Below are 14,389 nucleotides of genomic sequence, written 5' to 3'. Positions count from 1 at the left end.
AGGCAGGAACACCTGGGAACCTGCAGCAGCCCACAGAGCCAGGAAATCCTCCTGTTAAACCACACAAAGGGAATTGGCTCTGGGGGATCCTGCCTGAGCCTGTGAAACGCTGCTGGAAACCCTAGGGGAGAGAGGCACTGACACTCTGGGGGATAAACATCAAAATCAGTCAGAGCTCGAGTCTGTGGCTCTCCAAGCTGAATTTAGAGTTAAAGATTTGTTACAGAGCTGCTGTGGTAACAAAGGAGGGTCTCACAGTGCTCCCACTGAGGTCCTTAAGGCAAAACCAAGCTGAGCAGCCAGTGACTCCAAGCTACACAGCGCAGGGGATCACCGTGACCTTCAGGACCCAGTGGAAGCAACAAAACTAGAATAAAGATGCCTTAAGTTGACAAAAAACAATCTTTAATTTTATAAATGTTCACTCAACTTCTGAATCCAAACAGCTGTTTCAAAGTTCTTTCAAAATTCAACCGTTTTCAACAAAAGCACAAACCCCATTTCCACGGTTTCCTCGTGAAACAGTTGCCAGTTGCACATGAACAAAGCAGGTTAATACAAATAACTATGAAATCAGGGTAAGTACTGCTCCTACGTAGCAATGAAATGATTAAAGAGACAGAAGTTCCTCCTACAGCACGACAGTCCTTCAAGGCACTGGATGCATCCACAGTTCCACAGGTGACTGAGAACCAGCAGTCACCACCAGCACTGGGGCAGGGTTTGGTTCATGGCTTGAGGGGAATCTGCAGCAAATCCGGGAGGGAATGTCCCTTGGGAGAGAGGGATTGTCCCTTGGGAGACAGGAGATGTCCCTTGGGAGAGAGGCAATGTCCCTTGGAGGCAGCTCCTGGGACGGGCTAAGAACTACAAAGAACCTCTAACGGTGCCGTGAGAAGGATTATTTCCCTAATACAGACATGCACTTTAAATAACTAATGTTCTGCTTCTTATTCTTTTGGAATTTCTGCTCATACCACCTGTATCAGCACTGACCACGCTTCCTAGGCGAGCTCCTGCAGGAATTCATTCCTTCCATCCAAGAGTTTGAAAACCGTTGTCCAGACCCAGATCATTAAACTTCTTCTGAGGGCGAAACCCGGCCAAAGGCTGGGCTCCATTTGCTGAGAGGTCTGCTCTGAGCTGTGCCAGCCTGGAGCTGAGTGCCAGAGGCCCCCTGCCAGCTGTGCCCAGCTGTGCCCGCTGCCAGAAGAAGCCTTTCCCTGGTCGGTCTGGGGTTGCCAGGAGCTGGAAGGCGGCGCCGCAGCGCGGTCACAGCGCCGTGCTCTCCGTGTCATTGTCAATGTCCAGCAGCAGGTGGGTGTGCAGCTCTCTGCCCAGCTCTGCAGGAGGCTCGGGAGGAGGGTTTGGAGGTGGCTCTGGAATACTGCAATTAGAGTCTGCACAAAAAGGGAACAGCAAGTTTAGCAGCCGAGCCAGGGCCAGCTCACTGAGTCGGGGCTTCCTGGGCATCTCCTTGGGCAGAGAAGGGAAAGCAAAGATCAATGAGGGTTCTGGGGACAGAGCTGGCCCCTTGGGCACAACTGAACATCTCAGACTGCTCCTCCCACACACCCTGGGCACAGGAACACAAACCCCCTTCTTCCTCAAGGAGCGAGGACACTGAGCTGATTTAGGATCAGATTCCCCAATGCCCCTGGAGAGCTACTCTGCACTTTCACGTCAAAACACCCAGCAAAATAATCTGGCACCTAAATCATCCACCAGGGAACACCACCTGTGACTCTGAGAAGCAACAGCAACAAGGATGGTGTCAGAAGGAGGCAGAAGTTATTTACACCAAGTGCAGATTAAACCTGTCTCCTGTGTGAACAGGGCATGCCATGGTCTTTGCCTCTTCTGAAGAACGGAGGATTTTATTCAAGATGTCAAAAAAGGACCACAAAACGCTGCATCTCTGGTGACTGACTGCCCTGGCAGCTAGAATTACCAGACCAGAAAAATCCCCAGCAGCTCAAAAAAGGGTAACTGAAAATCTTGTCAGGACTTTGGAAAGCTGATTTATAACGTGCCATGACATCCCTTACTGCAGTCCAGCAGCTGCTCCACATGGGAAGTAATTTAGATCACTTAGATCAACAAAAAATCCAAATAAATGCCTTGTTTTCAAGCACAGGAGGTGCAGACAGGCATCCTAGAGGGACTGGGACTCATAACTCTACATGAAACCCTGAAGTTAACCCAGCAGTTACTGCAGAAAAGCTGAAGGTTTCTGAGCTAAATGAATGACCTGGAGGAGGGGGAAGCAGCCCCTGAGTGCAGCCTGCCCTGCTCCTGAGCCCCCCAGGCTGCAGGGATTTGGGACCCTGCTCTGGCCTGGCACTGAGCAGGAGCTGCAGCCACACAGCCCCGAAGGGCCTGGGCTGGAAGGGACCCTAAATCCCATCGCACCCCACCCTCGGCATGGGCAGGGACACTGGCAGCAGCCTGAGACACGGGGCTGTGACACGGGACGAGCACTGGTGGCACAGGACAGGGAGTGACACCGGGTACAGCAGGAGCCTCTGCACGGACACAGCAGCTCTGGGTGTGTGCACAGACACAGCACGGGGGACAGTGGCCAGAGACACCAGGAGCTTCACATTCTGCTCTCCAGGGCTTAGTGGGTTAATGCAGCAGGGGCAGCCCTGTCTGGCCATGCCAGGGACACACACAGCAGGGCACTGGGGGTTAGTGGTTAGCACACACATCATTAGCAATTAGCAATTAGCAACAGTGGCGGCCAATCAGGGGCCTTTTCCTTACCATTGCACTTGCCAATACAGTTCCTACTGAATGCTGGTCAAACATCTGGATTATTTAATAAAACCTTTGATTAGAATATTCTAGTGCTTCTTACTCGAACACCATAAATAGAATTTGAGGCATTACTAAAGCCCAGCACATGGACAAAGGAGTTAACAGTGTCCTGAGGACAGCTCAGGATTCCTGTGCAGGGATCATTAGGAGCTTTGCAGGCACCTTAATTCTGTTCCCTCATTCCACTTGTTAAGGTTCAAATTAAAACCAGCAGCTGCACATTGTGAATTAGTGAGTCTGTAAGTGCTTGTATGTGCAGGTGTGAATATTAGAGCAGACACTCTTATGTGGCAGGTGGTGGTGTTAATTCAGATTATTAATCCTTTAAAACACATTGATCTGGAGAAGGTGGATGCTTTAGCATGGGGTGAGCCTGAGAGTCACTTCAATGCTCCCCAAGGGGATTTTAGCTGAACAGCCTGGATCTTCTAGGTCCCTTCACCAGTTTTGGAGAGAATCCTCCCTCAGCAGCTTTCCCTTCCCAGTTTTCCTGCCTGGCAGCTCCCATGCTGTGTTTACAGCACACACCTGGGCTGATCTGCTCTGCTTTGCAGCCCCCTCTGGCAGGTGGTTCCCGTGCCCAATTCTAATGAAGCAGCCCCAGCTGGAAGTTAATTACAAGATAAGGATTTCTCCCATTACTGGGGTAAAACAAACCCTCCCTGTCTGCTGTCACTGAAGCAATTTCCTCAGAACCAGGAAAACCCTAAAATGAAAATAAATATGGTCAAAGTGTGAAACACTTGGAAATTTAGATTAAGTCTTTCCTTGAAGTTTGACTCATTAGCACAGCTGCTGCTGTTAACTTCATTGTGAAGTGCCGGCAGCATTCAGAGCCCAGCCCCACTTCTGACTCCAGCTTGGGAATAAATTATCCCCATATTTTAAAGATACTGACAAAAGTACAATCAGAAGTCAGTTGTTTTAAGAATCAAAGCTACTTTTTAATTGATTAAGCAGCTCATTTAGTGCAGGTTTCTTCATGGAGCTCCATAATGGGCAGGGACACCTCCCACTATCCCAGGTTCCTCCAAACCCCATCCAACCTGGCCCTGGGATCCTGGGCAGCCTCCAGGCCACCTCTTTCTCCAATTACCAGAACCCCCAAACCTGAGTGACCTCCAGTCTGATTTCTCAGTGCAACACTGATTTCAGTGTCCTGTCCTGCTGCACCTCAGGCAGAGCCCCCAGGGAGGCTGGCAACCAATGTGCCATGCTGCAGCTGCTGTTCTGCCATGGGTTTAGTCACAGCAGCCTGGATTTTGCCCAGAAACCCCAAGTGGTTAAAAATAACTGCAAAGCTGAAGTGAGAGCTACATTAAAAGGTAACCACAAACCACCAAGTTGTAGGAAAGGTCAAATTTGTCTGCAGTGAGGAGAACAAACCTGCTGGCAATGGGTCACCCACCACACCTGAGCTGGGATAACTCTGGGGGCCTGGTGTGAACAGTGAATTCTCTCCAGGGACCTAAGGAATAACTGAATATTCACAGCCCTATCAGAGCCGAGCAGCAGAGCCCCAAACCCTCCTGCAGGCAGAATGCTATGGAGGGATGAGGTACAGAGCTGGCAGAGCACAGTTCCTACACAGGGCGAGGACACAGGGCACAGAGCACAGTTCCAAGCACACGTCTGAACTCAAGCTACAAACAGGAGCAGTTGAGCTGCAGGCTCTGTGAGTGAGTACAAACCTTATTCGCAGTAACCATCCCCACCTGTGAAGGCATTGGGGTACAGCTGTTAGGCAACAGAATTGATATCTGCATTCCAACACATCAGGCTAATTCTAAAGAAGCTGCAGTGTCATGGGAAAGTTCCAACCATTATTAATTATGAGTAGGTTTAAAAGCATTAGTCTCCCACATCCAGTATCTCTCCCTTCAGAGTTTCCCAGAATAAGCAGTGACTCAGCAGGAAAACATTCCAGAATCTGCTGGTTTTGAATGGCCTCAGCAACTACATTTAAAAAAAATAAACTTTATTAAAGTAACACTATCCCAACCAAACTGGCAACTACAAGCTTCATGAAGCTTCTGTGAGAAGACGAAAGCTTCTCTTTACTTCACAGCTGTCTTAAAACAAAGACTGCACTTAAAATGTCAGGCTCTATAAATACTGACCTAAGAAATACAGTTTAATACAGCTGATTCTTCAGCTTCTGGATGTCCAACATCAATGCACATCAGAAGGCTCTGTTCTCATAAGGTAAAACATTCTCTGCATGTTTTGCCTACTACAACACGTGTCAGTGACCACTCATGCCCTTTTCTTATCTCAGTATGTGCTGAAATCCACCATCCTTGGCTACATCTTCTCCCTCCTCTAAATATTTGCTTTTTTGGCAACAGATGTCCAAGCAGAACTGAGTGCCAAGATGCTGAGCTGGAGCTGCTGTCACAGTGTTAAGCTTCCAAACAGGAACAAAAAAATCAACAAAAGTTCATCTCCACTTGCCCCCAAACACTTCTGCCTGAGGAAGGACACCCTCGTGTGCAGAGCAGCTGGGTGGGCACTAACTGGAAATGAGCTCTGAGTATTTTAACTGAGATCTGTGCTCCCCCAGGATCCCCCAGCTCCATCAGCGCTTTGGAGGGGGCACTAACTGGGAATGAGTTCTGATTTTAACTGAGATTTGTGCTTCCCCAGATCCCCCCCACTCCATCACTAACTGGGAATGAGCTAGGAGTATTTTAACTGAGATTTGTGCTTCCCAGTTCCCCCCAGCTCCATCACTGCTTTGGGGTGGGCACTAACTGGGAATGAGCTGTATTTTAACCGAGATTTGTGCTTCCCCATGACTCCCCAGGTCCATCACTACTTTGGAGTGGGCACTAACTAGAAATAAGGTAGAAGTATTTGAACTATGAGTATTCTAACTGAGATCAGTGCTGCCCAGCTCCCCTCACTGCATCACTAACTGGGAATGAGCTGTGAGTATTCTAACTGAGATCAGTGCTGCCCAGCTCCCCCACTCCATCACCACCTCACTCCCAGCTCCCCCCACTCCATCCCCGCCTCGCTCCCTGCCATCCCCACGCCCGGCAGCCGGGAGGATGATGATGATGCACTCACCTGTGACTATCTTTGAGGCCGTCGGGGGGGGGTTTGCAGCGCTGCCATCCGCGGGCGGCTGCGCGGGCGGGTGCGGCGGGGGCGGCACGCTGGGTCTGTTGCGGGGCTTGGGCACGGGCCGGGGCCGGGGCAGGGTGCCGCCCTGGGGCGGGCACGGGGCCGGGCAGGGCTCGGGGGGCGCGGCGGGGGCGCTGCCCGCGTGCTTGCCCAGCGGGGGCGTGTCGGGAGGGGTGGGGGTCTGCGGCAGGGGCACGGACGGGGAGCAGGGGGGCACATCCAGGCCCTGCTCACCGGGAGATGCTTGGCTGCTGCTGCTGCTGCTGCCCTTGGGCTGCAGGGGAGGAGTGGCCGTGGCTGGGGGCTGCGGGGGCGGGTGGCTGGGGGCCTGCAGAGGGGACAGGCTGCTGGAGTACCTGCGAGGGGCAGACACCTGGCAGGGAGAGGGGCTCTGGGCTGCTCCTGGGGCTGCGTGCTGCGCAGGAGGAGAGGAGCTCCTGCCCGGGGGCTTGGGAGAGACAGAAGGAGGCTGAGCAGCTGGGGAAGAGCTTTGGCTGCCTGGCTGCCCCGGGGGGGGGTTGGCTGGCTTGGGGGGGGCTGGTGCAGGCTTCTTCATAGCTGTGGAGAGAACAGGGGACATGTCAGCATCACTGGCACTGACAGGACATGGGGGATGGCTTCCCACTGCCAGGGAGTGCCGTTAGATGGGATATTGGGCAGGTATTGCTCCCTGTGATGGTGCTGAGGCCCTGGCACAGGTGCCCAGAGCAGCTGTGGCTGCCCCTGGATCCCTGGCAATGTCCCAGACCAGGCTGGACAAGGCTTGGAGCAGCCTGGGCCAGTGGAAGGTGTCCCTGCCCATGGCAGAGGACAGAACAAGAGAAGTTTTAAGGTCCCTCCCAACCCAAAGCATTTTGGGATTCTTAGATTCCAAACCAAGCTCCCAAAGAAAACAATCAGCAGGACAAAAGCCCCCCAGCTGTGTTATCAAAATGAAGTGGTGCATTATCAAGTACAAGCATTTACTGATCAATAGCTTTTGAGAGTTTGTTAAACAGCACTGGTGACACTGTCACCATTCAGAGAGTCCAAAAGTCACAGCTGCTTTACAGCCAGGCCCTGGGGACAAGCCAACAGATGAAAGTGCTGCCTGTGCAAGGGCAGAGATGCTGATAAAGTGATTTCAGCAGCATTCCTGCAGCACCTCAAGGCTTGGAACACATTGCCTGGAAAGCAGTGAGCACCCACCTCTCCTCAGGGCGTGGGGACTGGGCCCAGCAGCGTTCTGGGGCTGGCTGACAGCGAGCTGGGAGCTGCTGGGCGCTGCCTGGCCCGGGGCTGGGGCTGGGGCTGGGGCTGCCTGCCCGTTCCTCACCGGGGGAGGAGTGGCTGCACTCGTGCTCTCCTTGGCCTTGGAGGTGCTGCAAAGGAAAGAGCCCTGTTAGAGGTGGTGTAACCCTGATGCCTTGTGTGGCTCAGCTGCAGCTGCTCCCTCACAAACCGTGCTGTGGATCAGACAGAGGAAACAATTCTCATGGAAAGAACTGCCAAGCCCTGGCACAGGTGCCCAGGGAAGGGGAGGAGTCACAGCCCCTGAAGGGTTAAAAACCCGTGGATGTGGCACTTGATGGCACTGTGGCAGGGCTGGCTGATGGGGATGATGGAGGATGAGCCAGCTGGGGTGGGTCTGGGCAGGGTCCCTCCTGTGGCCGTGCACCTGCAGGTTTCTCCCACTGTTTTGTATTTAGAGCCACCTGCAGCACTTTAGCCCTCCAAAGGACCGGCTTTATTCACTTGCACTGGCACTGTGCAGTCCCTGTTTCTCCAGGTGCTGTTAGCAAACTGTGAGTACTTGCACAGAGCCTGTGCAGATTTTAAGTGCAACTTTCACACATGACCCTGAGGTTTCGTTTCAGCTGCCTCTGCCACAAAAACCATCTGTGGAGGAAACAGTGGTGTGCAGGGGATTTCCAAACGAGCAGGTTTTGTAAATATGTCACCTGAGAACGAGCTCTATGCACAAGAGCCAGTGCTGCATCCAACCCCACGGTGGGGCTTCACCCTGAGGCTGACATTTGGAGGCACTGCAGCCTTCACACGTGGTTTGTCACAGCTCTCAGAGCACTGGGGAGCTGACAGCAAAGTGCTGCTTCCACCCCTCACAGAGGAACTCAGGCTGCTGCAATTAGCCCTGGAGGTCAGGGACACGAGCACAGAGCTTCAAGAGACATTAAACTGCAAAGAGCCTGTGTAGCTACTTGTCCTAAAGGAACTAATCCTGAAATATGATAAACTGACTGCCAGTTCTCCTGCAAGCAAGTCTGCTCATCACTAACACCTGCTACAGACAAATAAACAAAACAACATATAAACAGATAACAACAAAGAAACAACAAACAAGACCAACAGGTTTGTGGTATTACCACTGTAAGTTTTGCTCTTTCAGCAGCAAACTGGTATCACCTGTGTGCCCATCTCCAGAACATAACCTGGGAGGGTCAGTGTGGGCAGCAGAAACAGAGTGTATTTGTCATCATCATTTTTTCCCCCAAGAATTGCAGTGTGCTAGAAGATGAACTCCAGAACAGACAGAACTGTGTATGTTGTATTAGCAGACAAATTGCAGAACACCCAGAACCATGGATGCTATTGTGTAAGAGCAATTCTGTGTGTAAAACCAATTCTGTGTGTTATTTCAGAAGCCCAATTGTGGAGCCATGCCCATGGCAGGAGAGCTCCTGCAGGGCAGTGCTGTCCACACCTGCATGGCACATCCCAGGGGCACAGGTGGCACCATGGCAGTGCTGCCCACAGCTGCATGGCACATCCCAGGGGCACAGGTGGCACCATGGCCGTGCTGCCCATACCTGCAGGGCACATCCCAGGGGCACAGGTGGCACCATGGCAGTGCTGCCCACAGCTGCATGGCACATCCCAGGGCACAGGTGATACCAGGTCGCTGCCAGAGCCGCTGCCAAGCTGCTGCCAGTGAAGCCGTGCCTCTTACCTGGCATCCTCAGTGCCTGGAGCCGGGGGCTGCTCTGCTGGGGCAGCAGAGGGAGCGGGGCCAGCCCCGGGGCCGGGCTCAGCCCCCGAGGGCGGGCAGGGCTCAGCCCCCGAGGGCTCGCAGGGCGGCAGGGGCGGCTGGAAGGCGGGCGAGGTGAGCTTTCTGCTCACTGTGCCGCACCGCCGCGGGGTCACTGACAGCTCCAGCACCTTCACACCAAAGCTACAGAGAGAACAGAGAGTGAACACAGCAGGCGGCCACCCCGGGGCTGCTGCAGCAGGACTCGGGGCGTCCCACCCCCAGACAAACCCCACATGCAAAGCAGCGACGAGGAGCAGCTGGCTGCACAACACCACGGTGTTTGTTAGACACCCACTGAGCCACCACTGGCTGCACCACACCATGATGTTGGAGCCTGCACTGCCTGCTCAACACCACGGTGTTTGTTAGAGCCTGCACTGGCTGCTCAACACCAGGATGTTGGAGCCTGCACTGCCTGCTCAACACCATGATGTTTGTTAGAGCCACCACTGGCTGCTCAACACCATGATGTTAGAGCCTGCACTGGCTGCACCACACCATGATGTTAGAGCCTGCACTGGCTGCACCACACCATGATGTTAGAGCCTGCACTGGCTGCACCACGCCATGATGTTGGAGCCTGCACTGGCTGCACCACACCATGATGTTAGAGCCTGCACTGGCTGCACCACACCAGGATGTTTGTTAGAGCCCCCAGTGACTGCCCAACACCAGGATGTTTGTTAGAGCCTGCACTGGCTGCTCAACACCATGATGTTTGTTAGAGCCTGCACTGGCTGCACCACACCACGATGTTTGTTAGAGCCCCCAGTGGCTGCACAACACCAGCAAGGTTAAGACATGCAACAGGACTTGGCTCATCCCCACAGAGGGACAAGAACAAACAACTCAATGACATCTGGAGACAAACACTGATGACAATGAGGTCAGAGCACTGGGATCTCACATGTAAATACAGACGTTTCCTCACATACCACGGTAGCTCCTCACTACATGTATTCTGCCACATGAAGTTTGTTTCTACCACACACTAAGTTGCAGCAGAGATTCAAAAAAAGCTACTGGATACAGGCTGTGATTTGGGGGCTGGAATGAGTGATCCTTACAGTCCTCTCCAACCCAAATCATTCTATTTGTGTTTCAAGGAGAACACTGGAGAAACAGACCCCAACCCAAACAGATTTTAGAATGCATACAGCACATTCATCCTAGAAATTATTATATTCTTGTTGTGTAAAACATTGAATCTTGAACTGATTTTCTTCTTCCTCTGTGAGTGCTGACAAATTTGCATGTGGCTGGTCACAGCTGACAGGTAACAACATTTGCATCAACAGCTAGAAACAAGCACATCACTTGAATACTCATGGTGAGTGATAAGAATGAACGTTACACTACATGTTATATGGGAAACAGCACGTTTTACTGGGGGTTTTTAGCATTCTACTGCTTGCTGTGGCAATACTGTACCATATCAACTCACAAGTCTTATCATGAAGGCACCAGGTAACACCACCTCAGCTTTTGGGCTTTGAAAGAGAAGCCATGGGATACCAGAAGTTAGAGACTAGAGAGGCTACTGCAGACACTTCTGTTTCAGTGAATCTCACACCACCCCCAGTGTGTACAGCAGAATGGAGACTGGGAGCAGCAATATCTGCTTGGCATTTGTCATGCATGGAGTGTAACTGGAAGGAAGTGACAATACATTACCTCTGAGCCATCCTCAGGCTGCAGCAACAGGGAATAAATCACTATTGTTATCTACAGTGTTTCCATGAAATTCCTCTCCTGACACCAGTGAAGGTGTCTGACTGAAGCCTCACTGGAAGAGGGCTGTAATGGACCCCCAAGGTGAGAATTACACCTACCTTTCCTTCTTCAGCAAATCCCCTTCCATCACAGTCATGCTCAGGGGCCTCTTCCTCTCCAGGGTCCCACATTCATAGTCATTCCCAGTGTGTGACAAGTGGTTGGAATTTACAGCAGGAACTGCCACAAAGGCCCCAGACACGTTGAAATCTTCATCTGAAGAGGGACAGACAGAATGCCTGCTCAGACACACACACACATCCCAAGCATCTGACACTGCTGGGCTGTGGCAGAACTCACCTCCAGGGAAGAACCAGTCTGCATGCTGGATGATGGGCTCAATAACTGCCACCACGTGCACCGAGGTGGCTGCTGCCATCTCAGCCAGGGACCTGCAGGAGAGATGTGAACAACGCTTTGTTCGGAGTTCCATCAAAGTGAGAAAATGAAAATCAACTCAGACTACCTAAAGAACAACTTAGGCTAAGCATGATGGATCAGCTCCTCAGTACCAGAAAAAGAGCAACTGTGCTGGACTCCAGAACATTCAGTAATATCCACAACCTTTAGGGGAAACACCCCTAAAACCCTCCTGCCTCAAAGGACCTCGAGGCATGGCCTGAAAGAACACTTGAAGTACTTTGTAGGTAAACAGTCTGTTGCTGTGAATTGCTGAATTCCTCGCTAAAGGATTTAAACCTATCAATTCTCCAGCTTCCCCCCATTCTGCTTTGTTGCTTTTTCAAAAGAACTCACCCTTCATTCTTTGCCCACAGCAAGTTGGGGCCCAGGACTATGGCGATGTTGCTCGGCGTCATTTTGTTAACGTCACTGTTCTGGGCAAGCTTGGCCAAAAATTTGATTAAATACCTTCAAAAAGGAAAGAAATCATTAAAGAGCAGGAACCAGGAGCGTTTCTTGTTGAAAACAAGTAAATAAAAATTGAAGAGCTTGTACAGAGAGCTCCCAACAAGACGGAAATGAGACGAGCAGCCTTCTTGCTTGGCAGCTGCCCAAAGCTTCTGCTCCTGACTCATAAAAGTTGAACTGGGTAGCAAAGAAAGCAGCTCCCATCTTAGCAAAACAGAACCACAGAAATGTTACACTTCCAGAGAAAAACCCTTCATTTCAGCTGGTTTCATGTCCTGTGGTGGAAATTCCATGCTTCTAGGAACCACCAGAGCTGGTTTTGTTGTGGTTCATTTCCAAAACACAAAACCAAAAGGAAAAATGAGATGTTTAAGACAGATCCAGGTGATTTCTAAGACTGGAAACTACAGCAAAGAGCAGAGCATGAGCCATAAGCAGAAAGGCTCTGTGCATCACTATTTCCTGAAGGCCAATAGGGAATCAATCTGAGGACACCACCTGTGCACGGCCACTGCTGCATGAAACAAGAGGTATTTTATAAATCTCACTGAATTTGGCCAGAAGAGCACACCTGGATTAGAGTTTAGTTTAATTGGCTTTGGGGTGCCAAGCAGCTGAGCTAGGAGATGCTCTCACCTACCTGAAGTTAACTCGGTAATGCTCAGGTAATTTGTTACAAATCCTCCACAAGTCCTGCAGCTTCCTATCCTGGTCCTGAACACTGAAAGGACAAAAAAATGCCATGACATCTTACTTTCAGGGCAGGAATTGGTTCCTGCAGTGACAAAGAGATGATGGTATCAACTTCCATTTATGCCAAATAAATGATTTGTATTCAGTAATCTGCTTGTCAGATCCCTGAGTTATCTCTACCTGCAACAAAACTGCTTGAGCATCAATACTGTGCAGCCAGCATCCTGAAGTAGCTCTAATAGTTAAACAAAGTAGATATTTCACCACATTTTGTGCAATTTTTTTTGGTGCTATTTATTATTTAAAATAATTTGTTACACGAATACCCATTAGTGCAATAATAAATAACTGTGTGAGCTCGGCTGTTTCTTCTGAATTCATCTGTGAAGAATCAAATTTACCAGAGATATGCAGCATGACTTCCTCCACAGCTATTTCTAGCATGCTTACTTGGCAGCTTGTGTCCACTCCTCATACAGGCTGTAGGTCATGAGAGGCTCTGGCAGCTCCCTCAGATAGGATTTCAAGGCACCTGCAAAGCAGACAGGGACAGGTTGGCTCCTCAGCCATTGCTTGCACACTTCAGAGAAAATTCTGCCCTCACTTGATGCAGTTTGATCTGTGCAGGGAATTCCAAGTACCAGGGAAAGTGGCCAGACCTGACACTGCTCAGATCTCAGCACAAAGGGTCTGTCAGGAATTGGTGCAATTTGACAGAAACATGCTGTAAAACTCTGAATCATCCCTTCAGGACAAAGGACTTCTTATAAAGATGTATTGAAGGTCTACACCCAGCTCTAACCTACCCTGACCAGGTTAACACTGTCATGGCAGCTGGGCCATTGTGATCACCTGAATTTTACACACCATAATCACAAATACAGCAGCTGTGACCAGCACAGGCACCTACACTTATCTGTGTCAAACTGTGCAGTGAACCTTCCACTGACTGTCCCTTCTCCCAGTGTAAGTGTGGAGATACCCCCTGAGCAGCAGGAACCTGTGCTGTGTAATTTACACCTGGATTGCATTCAGAACACCCCAATACCTGCCACAGCGTGGGGATCTGAGTAAAACTCATCCAGCTGGGACGTGGAACAGTCCAGGGCAGCTTTCAGCTTTTTTAACTTGGAGGCTCCAGCAGCAATTCTGAACAAGCCCTGCATCAGAGAAATAAAATGGATGGATTGGTAACCACACATTGGCACAGTTTTACAACAGAACACTCCAGCTCTGGTGCCTTCCCTGACAGCTAGGACCCAGCTGGCCCCTCATGTGCCCTGTCACTGCCACCTGACCACGGTTCAGCTCTGTCCCACCCTCGGCCCACCCTAATCCCACTGTATGTGCACCCACTTCCAAAACACTGCACACAGTGCTGAGGTTATCCTGTTGCAAAACATTTACCAACTACTGAATGAAGAAATTACTTAAGCAACATATTAACAAACAGACCCCAGTTTATGAGCTTCACTGGACCTGGAATCACCCAGCTCCTCTCTGATCTCTGTGATCTGGCATCACCCAGCTCCTCTCTCACCCCTGGATCTGGCATCACCCAGCTCCTCTCTGATCTCTGTGATCTGGCATCACCCAGCTCCTCTCTCACCCCTGTGGATCTGGCATCACCCAGCTCCTCTCTGATCTCTGTGACCTGGCCTGGCATCACCCAGCTCCTCTCTCACCCCTGGATCTGGCATCACCCAGCTCCTCTCTCACCCCTGGATCTGGCATCACCCAGCTCCTCTCTCATCCCTGTGGATCTGGCATCACCCAGCTCCTCTCTCACCCCTGTGACCTGGCCTGGCATCACCCACCTCCTCTCTCATGCCAGTCTCCAGCAGCATCATGACACAGGCTTCAATGGGCACTGCGATTTCCCGCCCGCTGCGCTTCAGGTGCTCTTCCAGGGGGGTTCCAAAGGCTGGCTTTTCAGTCCATTTGTCTAAGTTGGAGAGTATCAAAACACTGAGCAGGATATCTACCAAAGCCTTGACTCACAGCCCAGGCAAGAAGAGAGGAAAGCCTCTAGTACAGCACAGAAATGTTCAGGCTACAGCAGGAGTTTTACAGCCC

The 14,389-nt window shown here is 51.1% G+C and overlaps 1 protein-coding gene across 10 annotated transcripts in view; it reads right to left on the bottom strand.

Moving 5' to 3' along the window:
- Positions 1-383: 383 nt before the first annotated feature.
- ARHGAP17 (Rho GTPase activating protein 17) overlaps positions 384-14,389 on the bottom strand; it is a 42,201-nt gene continuing 28,195 nt past the window's right edge. Inside the window, exons 10-23 of one of the 10 annotated variants that reach the window (XM_074553310.1) lie at positions 14,131-14,258; positions 13,362-13,473; positions 12,764-12,845; positions 12,261-12,341; positions 11,507-11,620; positions 11,051-11,142; positions 10,810-10,966; positions 10,652-10,669; positions 8,897-9,118; positions 7,138-7,310; positions 5,893-6,507; positions 4,512-4,535; positions 2,767-2,811; positions 384-1,400 (exon numbers count right to left, since the gene is read on the bottom strand). In XM_074553310.1, coding sequence (XP_074409411.1) covers positions 4,513-4,535; positions 5,893-6,507; positions 7,138-7,310; positions 8,897-9,118; positions 10,652-10,669; positions 10,810-10,966; positions 11,051-11,142; positions 11,507-11,620; positions 12,261-12,341; positions 12,764-12,845; positions 13,362-13,473; positions 14,131-14,258 — 1,817 coding nt within the window. In that variant the 3' untranslated portion in view covers positions 384-1,400; positions 2,767-2,811; position 4,512. Of the gene's footprint in view, positions 2,812-4,511; positions 4,536-5,892; positions 6,508-7,137; positions 7,311-8,896; positions 9,119-10,651; positions 10,670-10,809; positions 10,967-11,050; positions 11,143-11,506; positions 11,621-12,260; positions 12,342-12,763; positions 12,846-13,361; positions 13,474-14,130; positions 14,259-14,389 lie in introns of all 10 variants that reach the window. The other 9 variants (XM_074553308.1, XM_074553311.1, XM_074553309.1 and 6 more) reach the window with 9 other exon arrangements.

This window comes from Zonotrichia albicollis, chromosome 16 (genome assembly GCF_047830755.1).
Source record: "Zonotrichia albicollis isolate bZonAlb1 chromosome 16, bZonAlb1.hap1, whole genome shotgun sequence".
Classification (NCBI taxonomy): domain Eukaryota; kingdom Metazoa; phylum Chordata; class Aves; order Passeriformes; family Passerellidae; genus Zonotrichia; species Zonotrichia albicollis.
This window is presented reverse-complemented; position numbering and strand designations above follow the sequence as displayed.